This window comes from Budorcas taxicolor, chromosome 3 (assembly GCF_023091745.1).
Source record: "Budorcas taxicolor isolate Tak-1 chromosome 3, Takin1.1, whole genome shotgun sequence".
NCBI lineage: Eukaryota > Metazoa > Chordata > Mammalia > Artiodactyla > Bovidae > Budorcas > Budorcas taxicolor.
In genome coordinates this window covers 111,714,660-111,739,606 of record NC_068912.1, presented here as the reverse complement: position 1 = coordinate 111,739,606, position 24,947 = coordinate 111,714,660, and the positions used below count along the sequence as shown (strand labels likewise).

Below are 24,947 nucleotides of genomic sequence, written 5' to 3'. Positions count from 1 at the left end.
ATATCCCCTCTCTTTCCTAAGAGTTTAAAGGTGGCTCAGATAACAATAAAATAAGGAGACAGGTGGATTTAGAATCCCAGTATACGTCCCAGCTGTTGCCAAGTTGCTCACGATTTCTATGCCCCATTTTCCTCATCTGAAAGGTGGAAAAAGTCATAGTGACCACCTAAAGGACTGTTGTGGAGGTTAATGAAAGAATGTATGCAAAGTTTGCACAGCACCTGGCAGAAAATAGTGATTCCAAATTCACCATCTTCGTTGTCACTCTGTTATCATGAGTATCAAGGATAAAGTGACAGGGGTTAAGTAATCAACAATAGTGTGGGAGGAGGAGACTTATATACCTGAAAACCTAAGCCCAGGGAAAGTGCTCAGTGGAGGCCAGCATGTTGGTCTGAGACTCTAGGCAGGTGGAGCCATAAATGGGAATATAACAGCTGGTTTCTGTAACTCATATCATCTCACAGGAGAAAGCAGGACGGACAAGTGCTTCCTTAGCTCAGAGGACCAAATGGCAGAGGTCTTTAGATGAGGGTGATGGGACGGAAGAGTCAGTTTAGAACCAGCTCTTCGGCTGACTGTTGGCCAGAGGGGAGGACACAAGGCCACAGTGAGATGCTTCAGCCTCATTCTGGAGCAGGGTTTCTGATGAGGTGGTCCTCTGGCAAGTACTGTACTCTGCCGGTGGCAACAGTCTCCCATCCCCCACTTGACCATGGCTCCTTAAGGGCAAGGGCTGTGTCTTACTCATCATTGTCTCCCCAGCGCCCAGCCGAGTTCCTGGCACTCGGTGGCAATGCAGTGTGTATGAATGAATGAGTAAGTGAATGACGGATGAGCCATAAAAATGCCACTGCAAGGAGAATGAAGCCCAGAGGTGGCCAGGGTCCAAGTGAGAGGTCACAGTCATCAGAGGAAACTTTGAGTGATGTGGGGACAGGATGTCAGGAAGCCAAGACATTGCGAGCTCTTTTCTTCCTTCTGCCTTAAGCCTAAGAAGGGAACTGACGTTTTCGTGAGCAACTGATATGTGCCAAGCTCTGTTGTTTCCATTTTCTGTTTATCTCATTGTCTTAGCAACCCTTCTCCGTCGATGGTTAATATTATTCCCGTTTTACAGGTGAGGAAGCCAGGGCTCAGAGAAGTTAGGCAACTTGCCCAGAGTCATCCAGCCCGCAGGGACCAGAACAGGGATAGGAACCTGGTGAAGCTTCAAGGCCAGAGCTGATTCCTGGCACCAGGGGCCCTTCAGAATAGCCCTTGCATGTCTGCTTAGTACCGGGAGCCATGAACGATGAAGGCCAAGACGAATCATGATTAACATCCCACGTCCCGTGTCCCCCTTTTTAATTTAATTTTATGGTTTCAGGAGCTGTGTCGCAGGTTCTGGGAGCCTGCAGAGATGGGCCACCAGTGGTTTGGTTTAATCCCCTTTTTAATATCTTTGTTGCAACGTTCTTTCCAATTCAGCTCCCAAGTCACATTAAAAAAATACCTCTTCCTTAGGGTAAGCCTCCTCTTATTAAACAGATTCAAATGAAAAGTTTTAAAGATAATTTGAACAATAAGAATCACTCTGTAGCTCTCAGCCGAAGCTCCTTTATTGCTGTATTTATTCCCCAGTATTTCTTGTCTCATTCCCCAGCTCACTGAATCGGTCATTCCCCACCCCGCCACACACCCTCACCCTTCCAGTCCAAGGCCCAACTTCTGCCCGCTAATCTCTTCCTCTCTACTTCCTTCTTTCACCTCCAGGGCATGGCGGGTCAGGTTGAGGGCAGAGTGGGAGGTCTCACTTATACCAGCCAATCTGCTTTCTAAGACTGTCACACCTGCCCTGAGGGAGAGGGGGAGGATGCAGATGGGGGAGCTGCAGTGTCTGGAGGGAAATCCTTATCTGTGCATCCTATTGCATTGTTGTTCAGTTGCTCAGTCAAGTCCGACTCTTTGCAGCCCCATGGACTGCAGCACGCCAGGCCTCCCTGTCCATCACCAACTCCCAGAGCTTGCTCAAACTCATGTCCATTGAGTCAGTGATGCCATCCAACCATCTCATCCTCTGTCATCCCCTTCTCCTCCTGCCCTCAATCTTTCCCAGCATCAGGGTGTTTTCCAAGGAGTCAGTTCTTCCCATCAGGTGGCCAAAGTATTGGCGTTTCAGCTTCAGCATGGGTCCTTCCAATGAATATTCAGGACTGATCTCCTTTAGGATGGACTGGTTGGATCTCCTTGCAGTCCAAGGGACTTGCAAGAGTCTTCTCCAACACCACAGTTCAAAAACATCAACTCTTCGGCTCTCAGCTTTCTTTATAGTCCAACTCTCCCATTCATACATAACTCCTGGAAAACCATAACTTTGATTAGATGGACCTTTGTTGGCAAAGTAATGTCTCTGCTATTTAATATGCTGTCTAGGTTGGTCATAGCTTTTCTTCCAAGGAGCAAGCATCTTTCAATTCTGCGGCTGCAGTCACCATTTGCAGTGATTTTGGAGCCCAAGAAAATAAAGTCTGTCACTGTTTCCATTTTTCTCCATCTATTTGCCATACAGTGATGGGACTCTTGATGAAAGTGAAAGAGGAGAGTGAAAAAGTTGGCTTAAAGCTCAACATTCAGAAAACGAAGATCATGGCATCCGGTCCCATCACTTTATGGGAAATAGATAGGGAAACAGTGGCTGACTTTATTTTTCTGGGCTCCAAAATCACTGCAAATGGAGATTGCAGCCATGAAATTAAAAGACGCTTACTCCTTGGAAGGAAAGTTATGACCAATCTAGATAGCATATTCAAAAGCAGACACATTACTTTGTCAACAAAGGTCCATTTAGTCAAAGCTATGGTTTTTCCAGTGGTCATGTATGGATGTGAGAGTTGGACTATAAAGAAAGCTGAGTGCCAAAGAATTGATGCTTTTGACCTGTGGTGTTGGAGAAGACTCTTGAGAGTCCCTTGGACTGCAAGGAGATCCAACCAATTCATCCTAAAGGAGATCAGTCCCGGGTGTTCATTGGAAGGGCTGATGTTGAAGCTGAAACTCCAATACTTTGGCCAGTTGATGCGAAGAGCTGACTCCTTGGAAAAGACCCTGATGCTGGGAAAGATTGAGGGCAGGAGGAGAAGGGGACAACACAGGATGAGATGGTTGGATGGCATCACCAACTCAGTGGACATGAGTTTGAGCAAGCTCCGGGAGTTGGTGATGGACAGGGAGGCCTGGCGTGCTGCGGTTCATGGGGCCACAAAGAGTTGGACACGACAGAGCAACTGAACTGAACTGAAATGAACTGAACTGAACTGATGGGACTGGATGCCATGATCTTAGTTTTTTTAATGTTGAGTTTTAAGCCAGCTTTTTCACTCTCCTCTCACGTTTATCCAGTGGCTCTTTAGTTCCTCTTCACTTTCTGCCATAAGGCTGGTGTCATCTGCACATCTGAGGTTATTGATATTTCTTCCAGGAATCTTGATTCCAGCTTGTGCTTGATCCAGTTTGGCATTTCTCATGATGTACTCTGCATGTAAGTTAAATAAGCAGAGTGGCAGTATACAGCCTTGAGGTACTCCTTTCCTAATTTGAACCAGTCTGTCGTTCCATGTCTGGTTCTAGCTGTTGCTTCTTGACTTGCATACAGGTTTCACAGGAGGCAGGTAAGGCTGTCTGGTATTCCCATCTCTTGAAGAAATTTCTAGTTTGTTGTGATCCACACAGTCAAAGGCTTTAGCATAGTCAATGAAGCAGAACTAGATGTTTTTCTGGAATTCTCTTGTTTTTCCTATGATCCATCTGCATCCAAACCGAGGCCTGGAGGCAGAGGGTGGAGGGAGGGCATCCTGGCTCAGAAGGCAGATGCCTGGGTCCCATTCTGGACCAACTGAACTGCCATTTCCACAAGGGTGCCCAGGAATCTGCATTTGAAACAAGCACCCCAGGGGACTCCTGTGCATAGCTGTAGAAAGTTCTCTGATACTTTGAGGGTCAAAAATGAGGGAACCTCAGGCTTCAAAGGGACACAGCTTTGAGAAAGAGGTATTCCAAAGAAAAGCTTGAAGGAAGGAGATTGACTCTTTTTGCCTTCTAAGCAGATGCCAGGGATACTGTAGAAAAGGCACTCCACCCTGTGTGAAGACCTTTGTTGAGAAATGAGATAAACATGGAGTCCAGGCTCGGGCAGCTGAGGGATTCCACAGTGCCACCTCCCTTAACCCCAGGTGGTGTCACCATCCCCTCAGGACAGATGACCAAGATTTCTGTGACCTCCTACCCACAGCCAGCCTGGACCCTGGGCTGTGAAGGGTCAGCAGGCCGCTCCCCGCACTGTGGGTCTAGAGGTCTGAGCCGCTAACATTTGCATAGCGCCCGTCACAGTTTACCCAGTGCTTTCACATTCATCATCTCACTTAATCCTCGGGCAGCCCGGAGAGTGGAGGAGGGGCGGGAGTCAGAGTTTCTGCAAGCCTGCGGCCCACTCTGCCCCCTCACTAGGGAGGGCCCCGGAGATGCAGCTCTGGGTTTCCAGGTACCTTTGGGATGCAGGAGCATGGGCCCTGGGGTGGCAATGGAGTCTGTAGCTTCTCTCCACTCCCCTCTTCACCCCGCAAACTGGAAATATCGGCCCAGTCCTCTCGGCTTGTAAGGGGGGAGCCCGCCCTCCTTCCCCCTTTCTTCCTCCTGGGTTTCTATGAGCTATGGCCGTGTTGTGTGCACGTGTACGTGGGTGTGTCTATGTGTGTACATGGGTGTGTGTGCACAGTTGTGAAGTATGTGTACATGTCTGTGCTATGTTTACCTGTGTAGGTATGTGTCCGTCTGTGGTGTGTGTGTGTGCATGGTTGTAGCATGTGTGTGTGTGCACGGCTGTGGTGTGCATGGTTGTCTGTGTGCACACAGCTGGGTGTGGTTGTAGCATATCTGTGTGCCTGGGTGGGTGCGTGTACATGGTTATGCTTTGTGTGTGTGTACGTATGGGTTAGTATGTATGTGAGTATGACTGTGGTGTGTGGGTGTGTGCATAGATGTGTGTGGAGGGGGTGGTGGCATGTGTGTTTGCACGTATGGTTTGGGAAACGTGCGTGTGCACATATGTAATGCTGTGTAGACACGCATAGGTTGGTGTGTGTGTGTGTGCATGGTGCGGTGTGTGTGTGGGAGGGGGGACTCAGGGCAGATTGGTGAATCCTAGGTCTGGGGAGAGGAGAGATGAGGACACAGGTCGCTTTTGACAGAGCCTTTGTCCACACTGGACAGAGGCTGCCTTTGATGCTGTGATGTAGGCTCCAGGGGAAAAGAAGATGGGTCCTTGCTCCCCAGGCAGACGAGAAGACCCAGAGTGTCCAAGAGCCTTGGTCAAGTGAGGGTGGGGGCCAGACGGGGAGTGGGGCCCTTGACCTCTTCATTTAGAAACTGGGATAATTGTATCTCCGTGGGCTTTTGATAAACAGTCGTTCTCCCTCCCCCTCGTATAAAATGGCCTTGTATTTGCACATAATCTACATGCACCTTCCTGTGTACTTGAGATCATCTCTTGATTACTTACAATACATAGTACAATGTAAATGCTATGTAAGTAATTGTAAAGTACAACATAAAAGCTATGTAAGTAGTTGCTAGTGTGCAGCAAATTCAAGTTTTGCTTTCTGGAATTTTCTGAAATTTTTTTTCAAGTATTTTTCATCCATAGTTGGTTGAAGCCACAGATGTGGAACCTGTGACTATGGAGGGCTGACTGTGTAACAAACTACCTCAAATTTTAGTGGCTCTAAACCACAGCTTCCTACTCAGCTGTCCCCAGCTGAGCAATCTAGTAGGCTGGGTTCTGCCAGTTGGTTCTTCTGGGTGGAGCTGGGCATGCGTGGCAGGACGTGGCTCATCCTTACCCACATGTCTGTGGTCATCCAGGCCTGGCTAGTCAGCTGAGGATCTTGGGGTTTTCCTCCACGGGATGTGTTATCCTCCTGGGCTTGTTCATGGGGAGGTCGCCAAAACCCCCGAGAAACCAGAGGTTAAGCCCTAATGCCCAAGCGCTTGCCACATCTCTGCTTCTTTGTTGAACCAACCAAGCAGGCGCTACCATAGGGTCAAAGCTATAGCCGGTCTTCACACTACCCCATTGCAGTTGTTGTGAGGATTCAGATAAGAGTTTTTCATGGAATGTGTTTAGCGCTGTGCCTTGCTGGTTAGTTCATCCTCCATAAATACTCACTCTTCTGATTTTGTGAACTGGAACCAGAGGCTTAGACATATTCGACAGCTTGATGGAGGTCTGGCCTCCATGCAGCCGTGAAATTTGAACTCAGCTCCTGCCTCCTTGCAGGCAGCGAGCTCTTAGCCACTCTGCTGCTCTGCCCACGCAGACACACAGAGGAGTCGGCCTCACCTGCCACCACGAGGCTGGCCAGTCTCTGGATGGAGCCTGAGCCCTTCGCTCGCTTCCATCTTCAGTCAGCCATGTTCCCCGGGCACCAGGCCTGGGTACCATGTTTTGTCATCGATCTGAAATGCCATGGTGGGAAGAAAATATTTGTTTTGGTGTCCTCTTCCAGCACTAACAATTTTCTGCTTGCATTTTTCTGTTGTTTGGCTCAGATGAATAGCAGTTTTCATCTTTGCTCTGTGTTATCATGTACACAGAACTGCTGTCGGGGAGCTAACAGCATGCTTGCTTAGTCATTATTCTGGGAAGGGGTGCCAGCCAGTCAATAGCCTTTATTTTTATACGACTCTGTACACTGCAAATGCTGAAATGTCGTGCCGCGCCCGCATACAGAGTCACCATCAGACACCTATCATTTCTGGAGGCGGGCGGAGCGGAGGTGGTGGCCATCGTTGAGGCCAGGCACCAATTCTGACTGGCTTCCTCTGTCAGCGCCCGGGAGCTGGGTTAACCGCCCTGAATGATTCACTGTGATAGAGTCTGTGGCAGATTTTATGGTTTTTACCCACTCAAAGGAGAAAGCAAATAGCACCTGAGAGATGCCAGCCTCGGCAAAACTTCTTAAGGAGAGAGGAAGAAAGATAGATGCAGGCAGGCAGGCTTGGTGTGGCACCTAGCACCGTCGTGGGAGAGGGAAAATTCTTTCTGGGAGCCCCACCGTGGGCTCTAAGAGGTGGGCAGGATCTTTGTGGGGTCTGTGGTGGGACTGCCTTACCGGGGTTGGGAGTTCTTAGGATGAGGTCAAACAGGCTGGTCATCGTCATCCCTTCAGCTCACAGGGGTGCCAGGCCCGCAGTAAGGACATGAGACGGAAGGCCAGAAAAATGGAATCAAAACCAGGGAGTCTGCAACCAGTAAAAGGAGCTGGGTGGTCTTTGGCAACACAGCTTTTGATTTCCAGAGTTCCAAGAAATGGACGAGGATAAAGACAAATTCATGAGCAAGTTCATTTATTTATTCAGTTAATACCTATTTAGCTTGGAGGTGGTGCCCAGCACAGCTCAAGGTCTTGAGGCTTCCGTGGTGGACAAGATACAATTCCTGCCCTCAGGGAAGATGTGTTATTGTCGGAAATAAAGACATTAAAAAAATATACTTTGCGAGGGTGACGAACACTAGGAAGGAAATAAACAGGTTGACGGAGCAGAGAGTGCTTCGTAAGAGTTAGTCCAGGGACGGACTAGCATCCAGGAGGTGCAAAGACCCCGGGTTAGAGTGAACTCGATATGCAGAGGAATATTCCTGAGACCACAGGGGCTGGAAGAAGAGGAATCTCAAAGCAGGAAGGCATAACTGGGCCACTTAGTGGGGTGCCCTGGGGGTCAGAAAGGGGTCTGGATTTTTATTGTGTCCAGTAAGAACCCACATAAGGATTTAAGTGGGGGAATGGTTTGATCTAAGTTCTGAGGATGTCTTTCCTCGGCCAGCATGCAGTTTTCTAAGGAACAAATGAATCATGTTTTCTTGGGGGTGGAAAGGGCAGGAAGGGGAGACCCTTGCTTAGGGACTTGTACCTGTGTGCTGAATCTTGATTGCAGCAGGTGTTTGATAGAGGCTGTCTAGGAGAAATGGAGATGGAATGATAGTGACTGGATTGATTTATTCCCCCAAAGTGTTGATCCAGGATTACTGTCAGGCTTGGGGTGGGGGGGTGGGGAGAGTTTCCAGCAATGTCCCTAAGGCTCTGGACTCTGGACTCTCTCACCTTCTATCCATAAATTGGCGGGGGACCCAGAAGGCAGACTCATCAGACATAGAGCTGACACAGAGCTGTCAGGGACAGCTAAGGCCACGGATGACAGGCTCAGGACTCACCATGATGATCCTCCACAGGTTGGAGTGATGGGATGATCCCGGCAATATCCTTGATTACATTCAGACTGGGGAACGAAGCCCAGCCTTGGAGCAGGGAGACCTCGCTGGAGAACTTTCCCTGAAAAGGAAGCTGGGGTGGGGCAGGAAGAGGTCAGAAAGTCAGCTGGACCCAGGAGCATCCCCACAACAGCCTCTTCACTTCCTTGGTGACAGAGTCCTTAGCCTCTTAGCAGTTCACTTTTCTCATCTGTAAAGAGAGAATGATTTTGTCAATTGCCCAGAGGCATGGAGAAGATTAAACAGAAGCATATATGTGGATGCCTGGCTTCCAGACTGGCCTTCCAGATTCACGGCAGATGCAAAGGAAATAGGAGTTTGTAGAGACTGTCCCAGGGAGGGTTGGGTGCCCTGGGCCAGTCTTTCAGAGGGACCTGCAGCCCAGGTGAGCCCCTCTGTTCTTGGCACAGACTGTTCTGGGAATGCAAGCTTCATAGGAGGCCCATTGATCCCCATGATGTTCCAGAAAAGAATGGCCAAGGAATATGAGAAGGAGTTTACACTCAGCTCCTTCTGGGTCCTCTCCATCAACCTGGCTCTGGGGTGTGGGAGGGGTAGGAGTGTCCTCTCAGGTGCTGAGGAGGGACCACCTGCAGGGTGGATTTGGTACAGAGACCTCAGGCCTCGTGGGTCTTTTAAAAGCTGCTTTGACTTCTCCTTGGAGCTGGTGCTTTGAAGGATACCGTGGCGAGACTTGTGTGTCTGTCTATTGTAGAACTTTTTTTTTTCAGAAAAAAAAAATGAGAAGCCAAACAGACAAAAATAGAGCTAATAGTACTTGGTGGACCCATGTACCTCTCACTAAGCCTTAGACCCGGTCAACATAAGGCCAGTCTTGCTTTATCTACTCCCCAACCCCTATCTTTTCCCTCCCCCTGCTAGATTAAGTTTAAAGCTAACCCCAGATGTAATGTTATCTGTAAAGACTTTAGCATGTATCTCTAAGAGATAACGCTTTTATTGTTTAAGTATAACCACAATACCATTATTCTGACTTTTAAAAATTAACATAATTGTGATGTCTTTCTAATTCAGAAGATCTATCTGTATACAGCTTGCTTTGCAAGTTTTGGAGGGGGACAGTTCAATTCAGGTCAGTCGCTCAGTCGTGTCCGACTCTTTGCGACCCCTGGCACGCCAGGCCTCCCTGTTCATCACCATCTCCCAGAGTTCACTCAGACTCACGTCCATCGAGTCCGTGATGCCATCCAGCCATCTCATCCTCTGTCGTCCCCTTCTCCTCCTGCCCCCAGTGCCTCCCAGCATTAGAGTCTTTTCCAATGGGTCAACTCTTCTCATGAGGTGGCCAAAGTACTAGAGTTTCAGCTTTAGCATCATTCCTTCCAAAGAAACCCCAGGGCTGATCTCCTTCAGAATGGACTGGTTGGATCTCCTTGCAGTCCAAGGGACTCTCAAGAGTCTTCTCCAACACCACAGTTCAAAAGCATCCATTCTTCGGTGCTCAGCCTTCTTCACAGTCCAACTCTCACATCCATACATGACCACAGGAAAAACCATAGCCTTGACTAGAGGGACCTTAGTCGGCAAAGTAATCTCTCTGCTTTTGAATATACTATCTAGGTTGGTCATAACTTTCCTTCCAAGGAGTAAGTGTCTTTTAATTTCATGGCTGCAATCTCCATCTGCAGTGATTTTGGATAAGTCTGACACTGTTTCCACTGTTTCCCCATCTATTTCCCATGAAGTGATGGGACCAGATGCCATGATCTTCGTTTTCTGAATGTTGAGCTTTAAGTCAACTTTTTCACTCTCCTCTTTCACTTTCATCAAGAGGCTTTTTAGCTCCTCTTCACTTTCTGCCATAAGGGTGGTGTCATCTGCATATCTGAGGTTCTTGATATTTCTCCCAGCAATCTTGATTCCAGCTTGTGTTTCTTCCAGCCCAGCGTTTCTCATGATGTACTCTGCATATAAGTTAAATAAGCAGGGTGACAATATACAGCCTTGATGTACTCCTTTTCCTATTTGGAACCAGTCTGTTGTTCCATGTCCAGTTCTAACTGTTGCTTCCTGACCTGCATACAGATTTCTCAAGAGGCAGGTTAGGTGGTCTGGTATTCCCATCTCTTTCAGAATTTTCCACAGTTTATTGCTATCCACACAGTCAAAGGCTTTGGCATAGTCAATAAAGCAGAAATAGATGTTTTTCTGGAACTCTCTTCCTTTTTCCGGGATCCAGCAGATGTTGGCAATTTGATCTCTGGTTCGTCTGCCTTTTCTAAAGCCAGCTTGAACAGAGAGGCAAAAACTGGTCCTTCTAATGTCTGGTTTCTGTGACTAGAGATTCCCCTGTTCCCTTTGAGGGTGATAATGAAGAATATGGGGAATCAATATCTTGGGACCATGGATTGGTAGCCTCTTTATTCCAAGTGTTCCCAGGGACACAGCAGGAAAGTGAAGTGAAATGAAAGTGTTAGTCGCTCAGCTGTGTTGGACTCTTTGTGACTCCATAGACTGTAGCCCATGAGGCTCCTCTGTCCATGGAATATTCTCCAGGCAAGAATACTGGAGTAGGTAGCCATTCCTTTCTCTAGGGGATCTTCCTGACCCAGGGATTGAGCGCGGGTCTCCTGCGTTGCAAGCATGTTCCCAGGGACACAGCAGCAGAGGCGTCCAGTTGATAGACTGAGTCTAGATGTGGGGAGGAGGAAAGATGGGAGTAAGGAGAGAGAGCTGGGAGGAGGGGAAGAACCGAGTGAATGGCCTTGCCCCTTCCATGGCGCCAATGGCCAGCATCCAGCACCAGCCCGCTCCTGCTGCCAGCCGCCGCGTGCCCAGTGCTCCTGGGTGTGTGTCTGTTCCAAGCCTGCACAGGGGTCACTGCATCAAGTGCTCATCCCACCCAGGGGCTGGGTGCTTGTAGTGCCATAGGTGTCGTACTTTGTCACAGGGGAGTCCCCAGGGTTCCGGGATGTGGCAGGAAGTGAGCAGTAGTGCCCGATTCTGATCTCAGTCTGTTGACTGGAGCCTGCTTTTTCCTGGCACAGCTCCCAGCCTCCAGGCCTGGGGAGACCACATGCAGGGCTGGTGTTTAGGAGGTGGTGGCTGTCACTGACATTAGAATAGTGACAACCTCCCACGTTTTAAACTCTTCCCTAGGCCTCCCAAGTGTCCTGGCCAGCCGTGACCTTTACCAGGACCCCTTGGGACTCACCAGTAACCATCAGCTATGGGATTAATGCCGGCACAGTAGGAGCGCCTGGGGCTGTAGCCTGTGCTCTTTCTGACTGGTTGTCAGATACAGAGACCATCCCCTGGTTTTATGTGTGATGACTGTGAGTCATTTTGTACGTGTGTGTGTGTGTCTGTGTGTGTGTCTGTGTACATGTGTTCATATACAGAGCATTAAAGGAACATCCTTGCTGGGAGCATTTGCTAGTCATTGTTTTGAGGGCTCACTGCATCCACAGAATGGGCTGTCAGGGCAGGAATATACTCTGAGCCTGCCCAAAGATCTATTCACAGGATGCTTTAATTTTCCCCTCTGCCTCTTTTTTCACCATTTTCACCAGTGGTAGAACTCTGAGCAGTCTCTAGAATGCTCTGTGTAGGCCAACTTATCCACCCTTCCTGGGAACCCACCCAGGAGGGGGAGCAGGGTGGGCTGCCACAGTCCTCCTGGGAGTACCAGCGAGGAAGGGCCCCCCTTACCAAGGATGCTGGTGGGGCAGTGTGGGCCCAAACCAGTCCGGCAGGATTGCTACCCTCTCCCACGCCTGGAGACAGCCAGCATCTAGGAGCTTAGAGTCCATGGGACCATTAGGCCACATTAGAATGGTACTGGCCACCAAGGGTGCAGTTGGAGGTCCCAGGTCTCAGGTGCAGGTAGAGGCCAGTGTTTAGATACAGGAAGATTACTGTGAATCAGTGCAGGGATCAAGCAATTGCTGGTGCTCCCAGGCAGCCCAATCTGTGATCTGGTCAGAAGGCCATGCCAGCCAAGGTGGACACAGTATCTATGGAGCCACTGTGCAGATTTCAGGATCCAGAGGCCCAGCCCGGCTGACAGGGGTGTATATAGACTGGCTGTCCCTTTAATTGCCTTTACTGTGCGAGACACGGTCTGAAGTGTCTCTGTGATACTCTGCTTCACCAGGAAGGAAGATAGCGGTACCATGATGCTGAGCAAGGGACCCAGGATCACATAGCTGGGAAGTGACTGAGCCAGACTGTGAGCTCCAGCTGCCACCTTGCTGTACCTGCTCTGACTCAGACCATCCTGCAGTGCCTGGGGCCCCGGGACCCTGGATGCCACGTCCAGAGCTGTTGACTCAGTCCTGTCCCCTTTGCTGCTGGTCTTTTAGTGCTTTGGGTCCTGAGCACCACCAAACAGGGAGCGATGGACAGAAATCAAGACGCAGCCCACTCAGCAAGATGGAGCACTGGGAGAGGACCCAGGGGTCCCGATTCCCAGAACCAAGCTCTTAGGACTATAGTTCAGTTCAGTTTAGTTCAGTCGCTTAGTCGTATCCAACTCTTTGCGACCCCATTAATTGCAGCACGCCAGGCCTCCCTGTCCATCACCAACTCCTGGAGTTCACTCAAACTCACATCCATCGAGTCGGTGATGCCATCCAGCCATCTCATCCTCGGTCGTCCCCTTTTCTACCTGCCCCCAATCCCTCCCAGCATCAGGGTCTTTTCCAGTGAGTCAACTCTTCGCATGAGGTGGCCAAAGTACTGGAGTTTCAGCTTTAGCATCATTCCTTCCAAAGAAATCCCAGGGCTGATCTCCTTTAGAATGGACTGGTTGGATCTCCTTGCAGTCCAAGGGACTCTCAAGAGTCTTCTCCAACAACACAGTTCAAAAGCATCAATTCTTTGGTGCTCAGCTTTCTTCACAGTCCAACTCTCACATCCATACATGACCACTGGAAAAACCATAGCCTTGACTTAGACGTAACTTGGTTGACAAAGTAATGTCTCTGCTTTTTAATATACTGTCTAAGCTGGTCATAACTTTTCTTCCAAGGAGTAAGCGTCTTTTAATTTCATGGCTGCAGTCACCATCTGCAGTGATTTTGGAGCCCAAAAAAATAAAGTCTGATACTGTTTCCACTCTTTCCCCATCTATTTCCCATGAAGTGATGGGACCAGATGCCATGATCTTCGTTTTCTGAATGTTGAGCTTTAAGCCAACTTTTCACTCTCCTCTTTCACTTTCATCAAGAGGCTTTTTAGTTCCTCTTCACTTTCTGCCATAAGGGTGGTGTCATCTGCATATCTGAGGTTCTTGATATTTCTCCTAGCAATCTTGATTCCACTTTGTGCTTCATCCAGCCCATTGCCTGTTGGTATGGTATAAAAACCCTGTGGGTCCACATATGGCCCAGTTTCTCTCGTGGAGAGCAATAGGCTTCTCACCTTGGCAAACATGTTTTCTCTAGCCCCTTTTCCTGGAGTCTGTGCCCCACTGCAGAGCCACTCTCAGGGAGCGGCCCTGAAGCCATCTCTCTTTCTAACTTGTTTGCAGGGCTCTGGAGCTCACCAGTGGCAAAGACGAGATCTCCTTGTTGGTGGAGCAGGAGTTCTTGAGCCTCACCAAAGAGCACCTCATCCTGGTCACCAAGAGCTCGGGGGAGCTGGAGGCACCCAGAAGCAATGCTGAGGGGCCCAGACAGCCAGCCCCCTGCCTTCTCATGCCTTCACTGGTGGCCAGCAGCAGTGAGCACCCAGGAGCCTCCGTCATGGCTGGTGACAAGCTCCTGGAGCCGAAGGTGGCCATGTCAGTCGTTGGCAGCCGGCCAGACTGTGATTCTGCCACGTCTACGGTCACGGGCATCCTGTGTGCTGCCAAGGTCAAGAGTGCCAAGGGGACAGAGGACAGGAGCCGCAGCCTGGGGGCCTCCAGCTCGGAGATCAGCAAGCTCCTGGCTCAATTCCCACTGAAGTCCACAGAAACGTCCAAGGCCCCCGACAGCAAGATGGTGCTGGAGGAGACCAGGGTCATCAAGGACTTCCTGCAGAGCAGCACGTTCAGTGGCCCTGGACCCAGAGAGCCCGCGGGGCTGGGCCCGTTCCTTCTGCTGCCTCCCCCGCCTCCGCCTGTGACTCCCAGCAAACTCCCCGAGCTCCCTGCTCAGAAGAAGCAGCTTCCAGTGTTCGCCAAGATCTGCTCCAAGCCCGAGGCTGACCCCATCATGGAGGGGTACCAACTGATGGGTGAGTGGGGCTGGGAGCAGGGCTAGGAAGCACGCTTGCTAGGAGGAGAAACTTAGCACGTGGGCTGCATCAGGCACACGAAGCATCGCTGTGCAAAGTAGGGCGAGGTAGCCTTGCTGATGAGCATGGTCCCAGGGTGCAGGCTGTTTTCAGCCCCCACAGCCCTCCTCTGCCGGATGCTCATATACAGGGCACGTCTCATGTAACCAGACATGGTGGCCCTGAATCCAATACACTTTGGGAAGAGGGAGAGGCCTGTTTTGTAACTGACTGGGTTTTTAAATCCAAAGACACCCCGAGGACATTGAACGAAGCATTTACCCTTGCTGGATCCAGGGTGAAAGTGCAGCCAGGGGACTGTGAGCTAAATAGGAGGGCATTTAACTGGCTTCTGATGGAGGCTCCTGTCCTGACCATGATGCCTGGTCCCCTCTCCCGGGGATAGGGGGTGAATGTGTAAACTCTCCGGGTGCAGGCAGACTGCTGGCCCTGGGGTTTGTTCCCAGGGACTCCAGGGCTTTGGCAAAGTGCATTCCCACTCCTAAATCGAGGAGTCCGCACCCTCCCCGGATTGCCTCCCCAAATTCCAGGATTCTGCATTTTGTGTCTGTTCTGATCCAGCTACTCAGACTGGATGGTTCCAAAAAGGAAGACTGGTGGCAGTGACACTTGCTTGCCATCAGCAATCATTGGGAGGAAGCTGGAAGAAAAACTCCCCCCCCGGTTGTGAGAGATGGGTAAAGGAGAGATGCCTGTATTGGGAGGGCCCAGATCCATCTTCCTAAGAAAACAGGGACACAGTCACCCCAGAGAACATTCTGTAGGAGCATTTTAAGAAGCCAAGGACTCCAAACTGTGGATGGCACGCTGGACTCTGGGTCCTGGGCAGGCCTCCAGGGGTCCAGGGACTCTGGGGACGATAAGCTGTGTATGTGAGATGATGGGGCATACCCGGGGGAGGAGACGTGCCTCCCATCTCCTTCTCTCCTCTGTCAGACAGGGCTGCTGGTTTGGAGACAGTTCTGTCCCACACACCTTCCCACCATTTGCATGTGTGTGTACAGGTGTGTGAGCGAAGGTGTGCTGAGAGGAACTTTGCAGATGGAAATGCAGTCTGGGCACATCTGAGTGTAACCCTTCTGTGTGTGTAGCTGTGTATGTGTGTGAGCACGCTAAGGGAATGGCAGGAAGGGATGTGTGTGTGTGTGTGTGTGTGTCTGTGTATACAGCCTTTGGAAGAGGGAGCTCTGGAGATGAGTGAGTGGCAAGTGTGTTTCAGGTGGCTGGGGTGGGGTGTGATGGCAGGTGTGTGGGCCTCTGGGGAGAGGGCTATAATTAGTGGGTACTGTTATCTCAGCACTGGCTGGGGGCCACACTCTGCAACCAGACAAGCTCTAGGAAATTACCAGGGACATGTTTTGCTAAAAACTGTCATTTTCTTCTGGCTCAGGCTAGAGCAGCTTTCTCCTTTGCTGGGATGGCAGTAACTGGGCAGGCCCCATCCTGTCCAGACTCAGCCCCAAGGCCATGGGCTAGTGGGACTAAGAGTTGGTGGGATCGTGTCCACTCCCAACAGGTGATTCTGGGCCCAAGCCCTCTGATCCTATTGCTACCAGCATGATCCACTGTCCCCGCCGTGTGTCCAGTGCCATTTCACAGCCAAGCTCCATGGAGACCAGGACCTCCAAGCTGGGAGAAACGTGAAGGTGCTGAGAGCAAGGCCCTCTTCTCTGCTTCAGCCAAGCAGTGCCTTAAATATATGTATATATGTATATATATTATATGCTTCTCTGGTGGCTCAGTGGTAAAGAATTGGCCTGCAATACAGGAGACCCAGATGATTTGGGTTCAGTCCCTGGATCGGGAAGATCCCCTGAAGGAGGGCATGGTAACCCACTCCAGTATTCTTGCTGGGAAAATCCTATGGACAGAGGAGCCTGGCAGGCTATAGTCCATAGGGTCACAAAGAGTCGGACATAACTGAGCATGCACGAACTATGTATTTACACTTGCAGTATGGTGCATCCCCCTGCCATACTTTGTTGGAAGAAACAGTTTCGTTGGAAGAAAGAGTTCCATTGCTCAAAAGGAAAATTGGGTGAAAAACCACTGTTGTAGGGGGATCCTTGGTGGTCCAGGCAGTGTCCTTGCACAAGGGAGACTTGGTCTGTTTGGAGAGAGAGAGCTGAGCCTGGCACCGACAGCAGCCAGTGGCTCACTCATGCCTCTGTGCCTTTGCCTGCGGTCACCCATGGCTCTGGGTGTAGGGCCCCGCTGCAGGCCTCCTCCTCCTGGAATCCCTCCGGTCCTCAGACAGAAGCTGTCTCAGCCGCCCTCTTCCCCCGCTGTGTCCCTCCGTCACCTCACGGTCCCCATCTGCCTTGTCCCGGAGCTATTTCTGGGTCTGTCTCTCTCTTCCTCCGTGTTGTGAGCTCCTGCCGGGCCAAGTCTGGCTCTGACTCATCCAAGTGTCCCCAGGACTCAGGTCAGAGCCTGGCGCTGATGAGTGTGCTGAATCGCCAGGACGACTTAGCAAGAGGAGAGTCTGTGACGAGGGACCAGCTGCGTGTTGTGTGGGAATGTGTGTGCGCCAACCAACCCCCCATCCCCCCCCCCCCCGCCCCCGCCCACCGCCACTAAGCAAAGTGTGCTCCCTGAAGACAGGAACTATCTGGAACCTTTGTGATCCAACCTACAAATGGTTAGCGGGAAGGAAGGGAGGAAAAAAGAGGGAGAAAGGAAGAAGTGGCAGGGAGGAAAAGAGGAAGGAAGAAAAGAAAGAAAAGAAGGTAAGAAAAGAGAGGGAACTAAAAGGGAGGAAGTTTTTTAAGGAGGAGAGAATGGGATCAGGGAAGGGAGGATGGATGAGTGGATGGAAGGAAGGAAAGATGGATGGGTGGATAAAAGGATAGATGGATGGGTGGACAGATGGAAGAAGACAAGAATGGATGAATGCATTCATGCATGCAAGGGTGTGAGACCGTCATGGGCGCTGGTCAGGGAAGGCTTCAGGGACTGGACTTGGACTGAACTTGGTTGAGAGAGAGCCCAGAGTGGTGGGAGTCTCAGGTGTGCTGCGGAGGATCCATGACTTTGTCCACAAGACCATGCTCCCCCCATCCAGCACGTGGTCTTCCAGAGTCACTGACTCAGCTTCTCTTCTGCTCTAGAACGGAACCCAGGTGCCAAGGAGCTGACCAGGGGCCGAGAGAGCCTCTTTCTCAGCCAGTGGTCCCCGAGCCAGAAGGACACCTGTGGTGAGGAGGGTGGCAGTGACCCCACGGGTTCCATGTCCATGGCTTTGCCGGCCAAGAAGCCTGCCTGGCAGGCCGAGAAGAACCTGCTCTATGAGTTCCTTGGGGCCACCAAGAACCCAAGCGGGCAGCTGAAACTTCGTGGCAAAGTGGAGGTGGACAGGCTGGAGCTGAAACGTAAGCTGACCCTGCCCAGATCTCTCTATGCAGGAAGAGAGTCTATGCAGGAAGGGATTTCAGAAACCCTCATAGGCCCCTGGAGTAGCTCTGTCCTCAAACGGCTGTCATCCATGGGCAGGTCACTGTCTTTCCCTAGTCCTGTAGAATGGGGAAATGGCTTTCTTCCTGTGTCATCCCTACAGGGAAGAGCTCAAGAAATCTAGCTGACTTTCAGGGGTCACATGGGCCTTATTGGTGGTTAATTTGAATATAGCCCTGACTCAGCATGTCTTATGTCCCCTCAAGTTGCCTGAGCCAAAGAAAATCCCATGCTTTAAGATTATTTCTACATTTCGATTATTCATGTCTCAGCTTTCTCTCCCTTGTACATCTAAAACTGTTTTAGTAAAACATTCTCCCCCCAACAAAAGGTGCTAAAAAGGGGACACTGATACCCCATCTCTAACTCTTAAGCCCACAGGACATATTATAGAAGGAAAGAATCCAGGATTCATATCCTGAAACAACTCCATCAAATATCATTCATTCAGACTAATTTGGGGTCTTACCAAAGGGGATTATATAATATTTTTAAATATTTTTAAAAAATGACTCTGGCATAGATGCAACACCTACACAAGGTCCTCGCTGTTGCCAAGTACATGTCCCCAGTGGGGTGCTTTAATAATTTGATAAGAATGGCTTCCCACAGCGTAGCAATTGTTTGTATCAAACTGGATTTTTCCGAAGCACTTGAACGAATATAGTTTTGCACGTAGGTGAGACAAGCTGGTTGATTGTATCTCTTGCTAAACTGCCTCCTTACTTGTGAGTCATGAAGGAGATGCTCCATGGCAGACCATGCTGGGCCTCTCACCCCTTCCACATTGGCAAGGTGTGAACTAACAGTGTTTTCCTTGAGCTTTGAAGAACGCTCTGGGAGCCTTTAAAATACCTGACCTGTGAGAACACTAACCCTGGGGGCAGTCATGGAGCCAGGGCAGGCTGGCCTCTCCCTTCCTCAATCATGAAACGCCCTACCTCTCCTGTGACTTACAGTTAACCCACCTGTGACCGGGGCCGACAAGAACAACCTCAAGTACACAGGGAACGTGTTCACCCCACGCTTTGCCACTGCTTTGACCTCAGCAACGCTGAACCAGCCCCTCTGGCTCAACCTGAACTACGCACCTCCGCCCGTGTTCACAAACCCCTCCACCTTCCCCCAGTACCAGGTGAGTGAGCAGGTCCGGGCCCAGTTATCCGGTGGTGGCCGTCCAGGGAGGCGCTGTGGCTCACAAGGAGCCTCATTCACAAAGAGCCGTGGACTCATTAGTTACTTTCTTCATAGGGGCCCCATCAGACCGACTGCCAGGTACGCGTGCACATGCATCACACACACACACACACACACACACACACACACACACACACGCACGTGTGCCTGTTTCTCATTTTCCTTTGTCTCGATTCCGGTTCACTCTGTGCTGTGTCTTTCAGAGCCGCTTGGCTAATCCTGGGCTGTGAAGTACTTGGGCTCCCAAGGAAACCTGACCGATGGCACAGTCCTCGTTTCCCACCACCTCCTGGGGCTTGCTTTGTAGTCGGATGACACGTGCCCTGGATTACTTGGGACAGTCCCTGTTTTGGTCTTTTGTCCCAGCATAATTATTCATTGTACCCCCTTTCACTCTCAAGTGTCCCGCTGCAGATGACAAATTATGTGGCCGTTTTATTTCAACTACAACCTAGCAATCTTAGCTTCTACCGGCTGAGGTGGCTTGGCACACAGTCTTGGTCTTGGACTCAGAGCTAAGAGACGTCAGACACAAAGGGGTGGGGGAAACGCTTGCAAGGCTGGCAGTTTTACTCACACAACTTATTTACTCCGGGAAAATGTAGTTCCTTTCGTTCGTGTATGTAACTTAATCTCCTGTAAGAGCTGCCACCCACTGGGTAGAGAGATGAAAAAAAATCAAATAAATGTCCATTCTGATTTAAACCATAGTCCGAACCAAGAGCTTAAATAGTCCCTCCAGGTAGTGTTCCGTTGCTCCAGGACAGGTGCTCAGCACCTAAGATTTCTTGGTCTTCTCTCCCCTCCCTGGCTGCTTGCCAGAATGGCGTGCAGGTGTACAGAAGGGGCAGGCCCCTGGGAGCCTGCTGCCCCAGCCCAGCCTGGCCGAGCCCAGGGAGGGCAAAGAGAGGAGATCCAACCTGAAGATCTTCTCATCCTGCCCCTGTGCCCCTCCCCCTTCCACTGCCCCTGGGCTCCCAGTGGTATTTCCTCCTCCTCGACAGCAGCAGGCTTAGCATCCTGCATGAGAGGTGGGTCTTCTCTACTCCATGTGAAGCCCCTCTGAGCTGGCCCACTGGACTTAGCCCCTGATTCTTAAAACAGGAACTGAAGTAAAGGGGTTTAGCATGGTCCTTTCTCTCCAGAGTTTTGGTTTCAAGTCTTCTTTGGGTTTGCTAAAGAGAGCCAGGGGCCACCCTCTTTCTCAAGCCCCACCTTTAAGGTGAGACGGTGTAAGGAAGCGTGATCCATGGGAAAACCCCAGGTGCATCCATCCTGAATCTACCATATGCTCTCCTGGAGAAATACCCTGTTCACATCCTCATTGGTTCACCAGCTCCTTCACTGAAGTTCCTCCACCCTTGCACATTTGTTATTGAGTCATTTATCCCCGATGTACTCATTTGTATGTATTTATTTTCTCATTTAAACAATTTAAGAAAAAAAACAAAACTCCTTGCTTCACACTGACTGCAGGCTGGGGATTCCAAGGTGACTAGGAAGCTCGGAGTCCAGTATGAGTCAGGGACAAATCCAAGGCCAGCACGGTGTGCCCCTCACCTCTGAGAGAGAAAAAACTGCATAATTTTATTTAGTGTAAATTGATTCACTCTCAAATGCACTCACTCAGCGGGCTCACCATGTAAAGCTAATTTGCAGTGGTTTGTTTTGTAAAGAGGCGACAGTCTCTCTGCTATGTTAACTTCTTCTGACTTGACTTTTGGCATGGGTGAGATTCGGAAGTATTCTTCTAGCAAGAAGCTCCTTTGTCTTCAGAGATGCTGGTGTCTGCATCACAGGGCTGACTCTGAGCTTCCTGGGCCTCTGGGCAGAAAGGCCCTGGCTGGTAGGCCCCTTGCTTCTGTGCAGCAGTTTAGACACTGACTGAGCCCAGCCGAAGTCACTTGTACACGCCGACCCTCCCAAGGGGTAACAACAGACAGCGTGACTTACCTTTTCCCAGCTTCTCATGATTTCATGATACCAACCAGCTTCAAGACAGCTGATCAAGGGGTCTGATATGACAAAAAGAAGGCAGGTTTTAGAATCATCAGAATTGGATTTAAGGGAATTGTGTTACTTTTGAGCTGTGTGGCCTTGAGCAAGTTAGCCAAATGTTCTGAGCCCTGGTCTCCTCACCTATGAAATGGCCTCATAATAATTACAGCGGCAGCAAATACTTGAGTCAACTGTAAGGTTAATTGAGTCCATGAATGGGAAAGGGCTTTGTAAAATCTCAAGTATGATACAGATGTTGGCTCTTATTGTTGTTCAGCCCTGGTCTTCCTGGGACACGGGGTCAGGGAGGTCTGCAGACCTTGAGAAGGCACACAGGAGAAACAGGGAACAGTCCATCCCAGTCTCTCTTTCCTGCTTGACATTAGGAATAAAGATGACGTCCCAAATCCAGTTTACTCAGAGCTTTGCAGTGGACGGACGAAGAGCCGTGGAAGACTAACTCCCCAGCACCCAGGAGCTCCAAAGAGAATCCCAGCTGCTTGGCACAAAGGAATTCTGCTCCCAATTAAGGAGGGCGGACACATGCAAAGAGGTCACAGCCTCAGGCAAAGAGGAATGGATGTGTATTTCCCTTTGCTTGTGATTTCATAGAATTGCAATTTGAACAACTAGAAATCCCCTTCAAGTCGCTGAGGGCGGCTCGTACTGATGAATACGGCATTGTCTCCTGAAAACCCACCCCATGATGGAGCAGGGAGGAGTGGCTCACATATCCTAAGGGTCGCCTCGCCCAGGCAGGCGTGGGGAGGACGGTGGCCCAGGGGAGTTGGCTGTGGAAAGCAGGGCTGAGCGCTGATGGGGAGGTGGTGAAACAGAAGAGGGGCACCTAGAACGTGGCCTTGGAGCCCACTGAGGCCTGGGCACGGGCAGGGCAGCCCCATTAGCTGACTTCCCTGCCCCAGTTCAGACCATGCCCGGGCTCACAGGCTGGTTGTGGGGGTAAGTGGGGCTGCCCTGGGCCTTAGAGCTTGAAGAAAAGGCAAGCTCGTGCACTGGATTCAAGCGATGGAGGGGTTGGTGGATGTGCGGGAGGCCCGGCCACGGTCAAGTGCAGGTGCATGGGAGCCGAGAACAAGGAAGGCCCCGAGAGGATTTGCGCCTAGGAGAGCTGGGAGGCCTTCCCCAGAACCCCACATCAGGGATTTGGAGCCTTTTACGAGCAGTCCAGGGGCCCTGAGGAAGTCATCAAGGGCAGCTCAGCCATCAGCGCTTTGATGACTGGCTCAGCTGAGTGCATGATGGAGGCAGCATCTCTGGTGTGGAATCTTCTGGAAAGACATATTCTGGTCTGAGGGGTGCCTTGGGTTTTGAGCCGCATCTTATGGATTAACTCTGAATTGGCAGGTAGGGGCAGCCTGGGCCTGGACGAGTCATGAGCCGACCCCACCCACAGCAGCAGTTCTGCTGTGTGTGTGTGTGTGTGTGTGTGTGTGTGTGTGTGTGTGTGTGTATGCACAGGGACACCAAAGGCCACTCTGGACAGAGTTGTGAATAAAATTTCTACTTACCGTTGGGCTGAGCTGCCAGGCAGCTTCTTCAAGTGGTAGGAGCAGTGGGGATAGGAGGCAGACAGTGAGAGATGGTAAAAGTACCTAGCACTGGCAGAATCCTTACTACATGCTGGGTACTATTCTGGGCCCTTTAGACAGATTAGCTCATGTATCTTCACGACAGTCTTTATCATCAGGTACAGACACAGGTATACTTGTGGGCAGACAGACACCCAGCAACAGAGACCCAGACTAACACACCTGGGTTCACAGTCGCATGTTTGTACACAGAAACACATGGCCGCAGACACAGATGGAAGCACACAGGCCAGTGTGTTTAAATAAACATGAGGGAACCTAGCACACACGACACAGACAGCCTCAGCACCTCCTGCCTTGGGCCAGGAATGGGCTTTGGCGAAGGGCACTTAGAAAAGGGCATAGACACCAACAGAGATAATCTGGCTACCTTCACAGGCTTTGCAGGCTTAAACACACATAATTTCAGACACAAGGGAACAGAGGCTCAGAGAGGTGAAATGATTTGCTCAAGGTCACACAGCCTAAGGAGCAGATCTGGATTTCAAAAGACAGCAGGTCCCTAAAGCTCATGTCTTACATATTCAATCAAAAGGCTGTGAATCCTGCTAACCAGGGGCTTTGTATGTGGTGTGAGGCATGCCCATTCAACCTGATTCCAGCTGGACTAAGCAACTGGGGGTCACGGGTGGTGGGCTGGACTCTGCTGTGTCTGGAGATCCAGGCAAGGGAGCTGGAAGCTGAGTTGAGTGGCTGCCATTCTCTGGCAGGAAGCCTATCACCCCATGGCACCGAGTCCCTCCTTTCTCTCCCCAGGGCCTGTATCCTCAGCGGGCAGCCAGAATGCCCTACCAGCAGACCCTGGGCCCCCAGGTGGGGTGTTACTCCAGACAGGTGAGTCGATGACCCCCTCACCTCTGTCCCAGCCCATGGAGGCCTTCAGGTCAGAAGGATGTCTGCCCCCTTGTCTTTGTCCAGCTGGTCACCAGCCATGCTTTCTGGCCCACATTTGACCCCAAGGTACAGACACAAGCACCAAAATGCATGCGGCCACAAAGCAGTGTCCCCAGGAGACAATGCTGGCTGGTGCTTACAGAGCCGTTACTGTGCGCCAGGCCCTTCTCTAAGGGCCTTACCTGCATTCGTTTACTCCTCAGAACCACACTACGAGGTAGAGTCAAGATGAGGAAACGGAGACACAGAGAGATGAAATAATCTGCCTGAGTTAGCTTTCGCTGTGGCAACAAACAGCCTCAATGTCTCAGAGGCTTTAAGCAATACGATGTTTAATTTTTACCCAAAGGTCTACAGGTTGACTGAGCTGCACTGGGGTTGGGTTCAAGCCTTTTTAAAGTGTCCCCCTTCTGGGCCCAGGCGGAAGATCGCTTTTGTGCCTGCCATGCTGGATGGGGGGAGTGTGGGAGGGCTCAGAGCTGGGACGGGGTTGTGTTCGCCCACCTTCCCCCGGCCCGAGCTGATCACACGGCCTGGCCCTGCATCGCTTGGGCTGGGAGTCACAGCCCTCCCATGGTCTCCTCAGCTAAAATACAAGACACCTCAGTCCAGTTCAGTCACTCAGTCATGTCTGACTCTCTGAGACCCCATGAATTGCAGCACACCAGGCCTCCCTGTCCATCACCAACTCCTGGAGTTCACTCAAACTCACATCCATCGAGTCGGTGATGCCATCCAGCCATCTCATCCTTTGGTGTCCCCTTCCCCTCCTGCCCGCAATCCCTCCCAGCATCAGGGTCTTTCCAGTGAATCAACTCTTCGCATGAGGTGGCCAAAGTACTGGAGTTTCAGCTTCAGCATCATTCCCTCCAAAGAACACCCAGGGCTGATCTCCTTTAGGATGGACTGGTTGGATCTCCTTGCAGTCCAAGGGACTCTCAAGAGTCTTCTCCAACAACACAGTTCAAAAGCATCAATTCTTCAGCGCTCAACTTTCTTCACAGTCCAACTCTCACATCCATACATGACTACTGGAAAAACCATAGCCTTGACTAGACGGACATTTGTTGGCACAAAGTAATGTCTCTGCTTTTGAATATGCTATCTAGGTTGGTCATAACTTTCCTTCCAAGGAGTAAGCATCTTTTAATTTCATGGCTGCAATCACCATCTACCTGCTCCAGGTAGCAGGTCATCGAGTGAGTTTGGAGCCCCCCAAAAATAAAGTCTGACATTGTTTTCACTGT

At 50.7% G+C, this 24,947-nt stretch overlaps 1 protein-coding gene across 1 annotated transcript in view; it reads left to right on the top strand.

Annotated features, from left to right (window-relative positions):
- The window catches only part of C3H1orf94 (chromosome 3 C1orf94 homolog), a 43,501-nt gene that overhangs the window by 7,277 nt on the left and 11,277 nt on the right, over nt 1-24,947 (top strand). The window contains exons 2-5 of the mRNA XM_052638177.1: nt 13,800-14,488; nt 17,659-17,919; nt 18,961-19,136; nt 23,563-23,640. Coding sequence (XP_052494137.1) covers nt 13,800-14,488; nt 17,659-17,919; nt 18,961-19,136; nt 23,563-23,640 — 1,204 coding nt within the window. The remainder of the gene's footprint in view (nt 1-13,799; nt 14,489-17,658; nt 17,920-18,960; nt 19,137-23,562; nt 23,641-24,947) is intronic.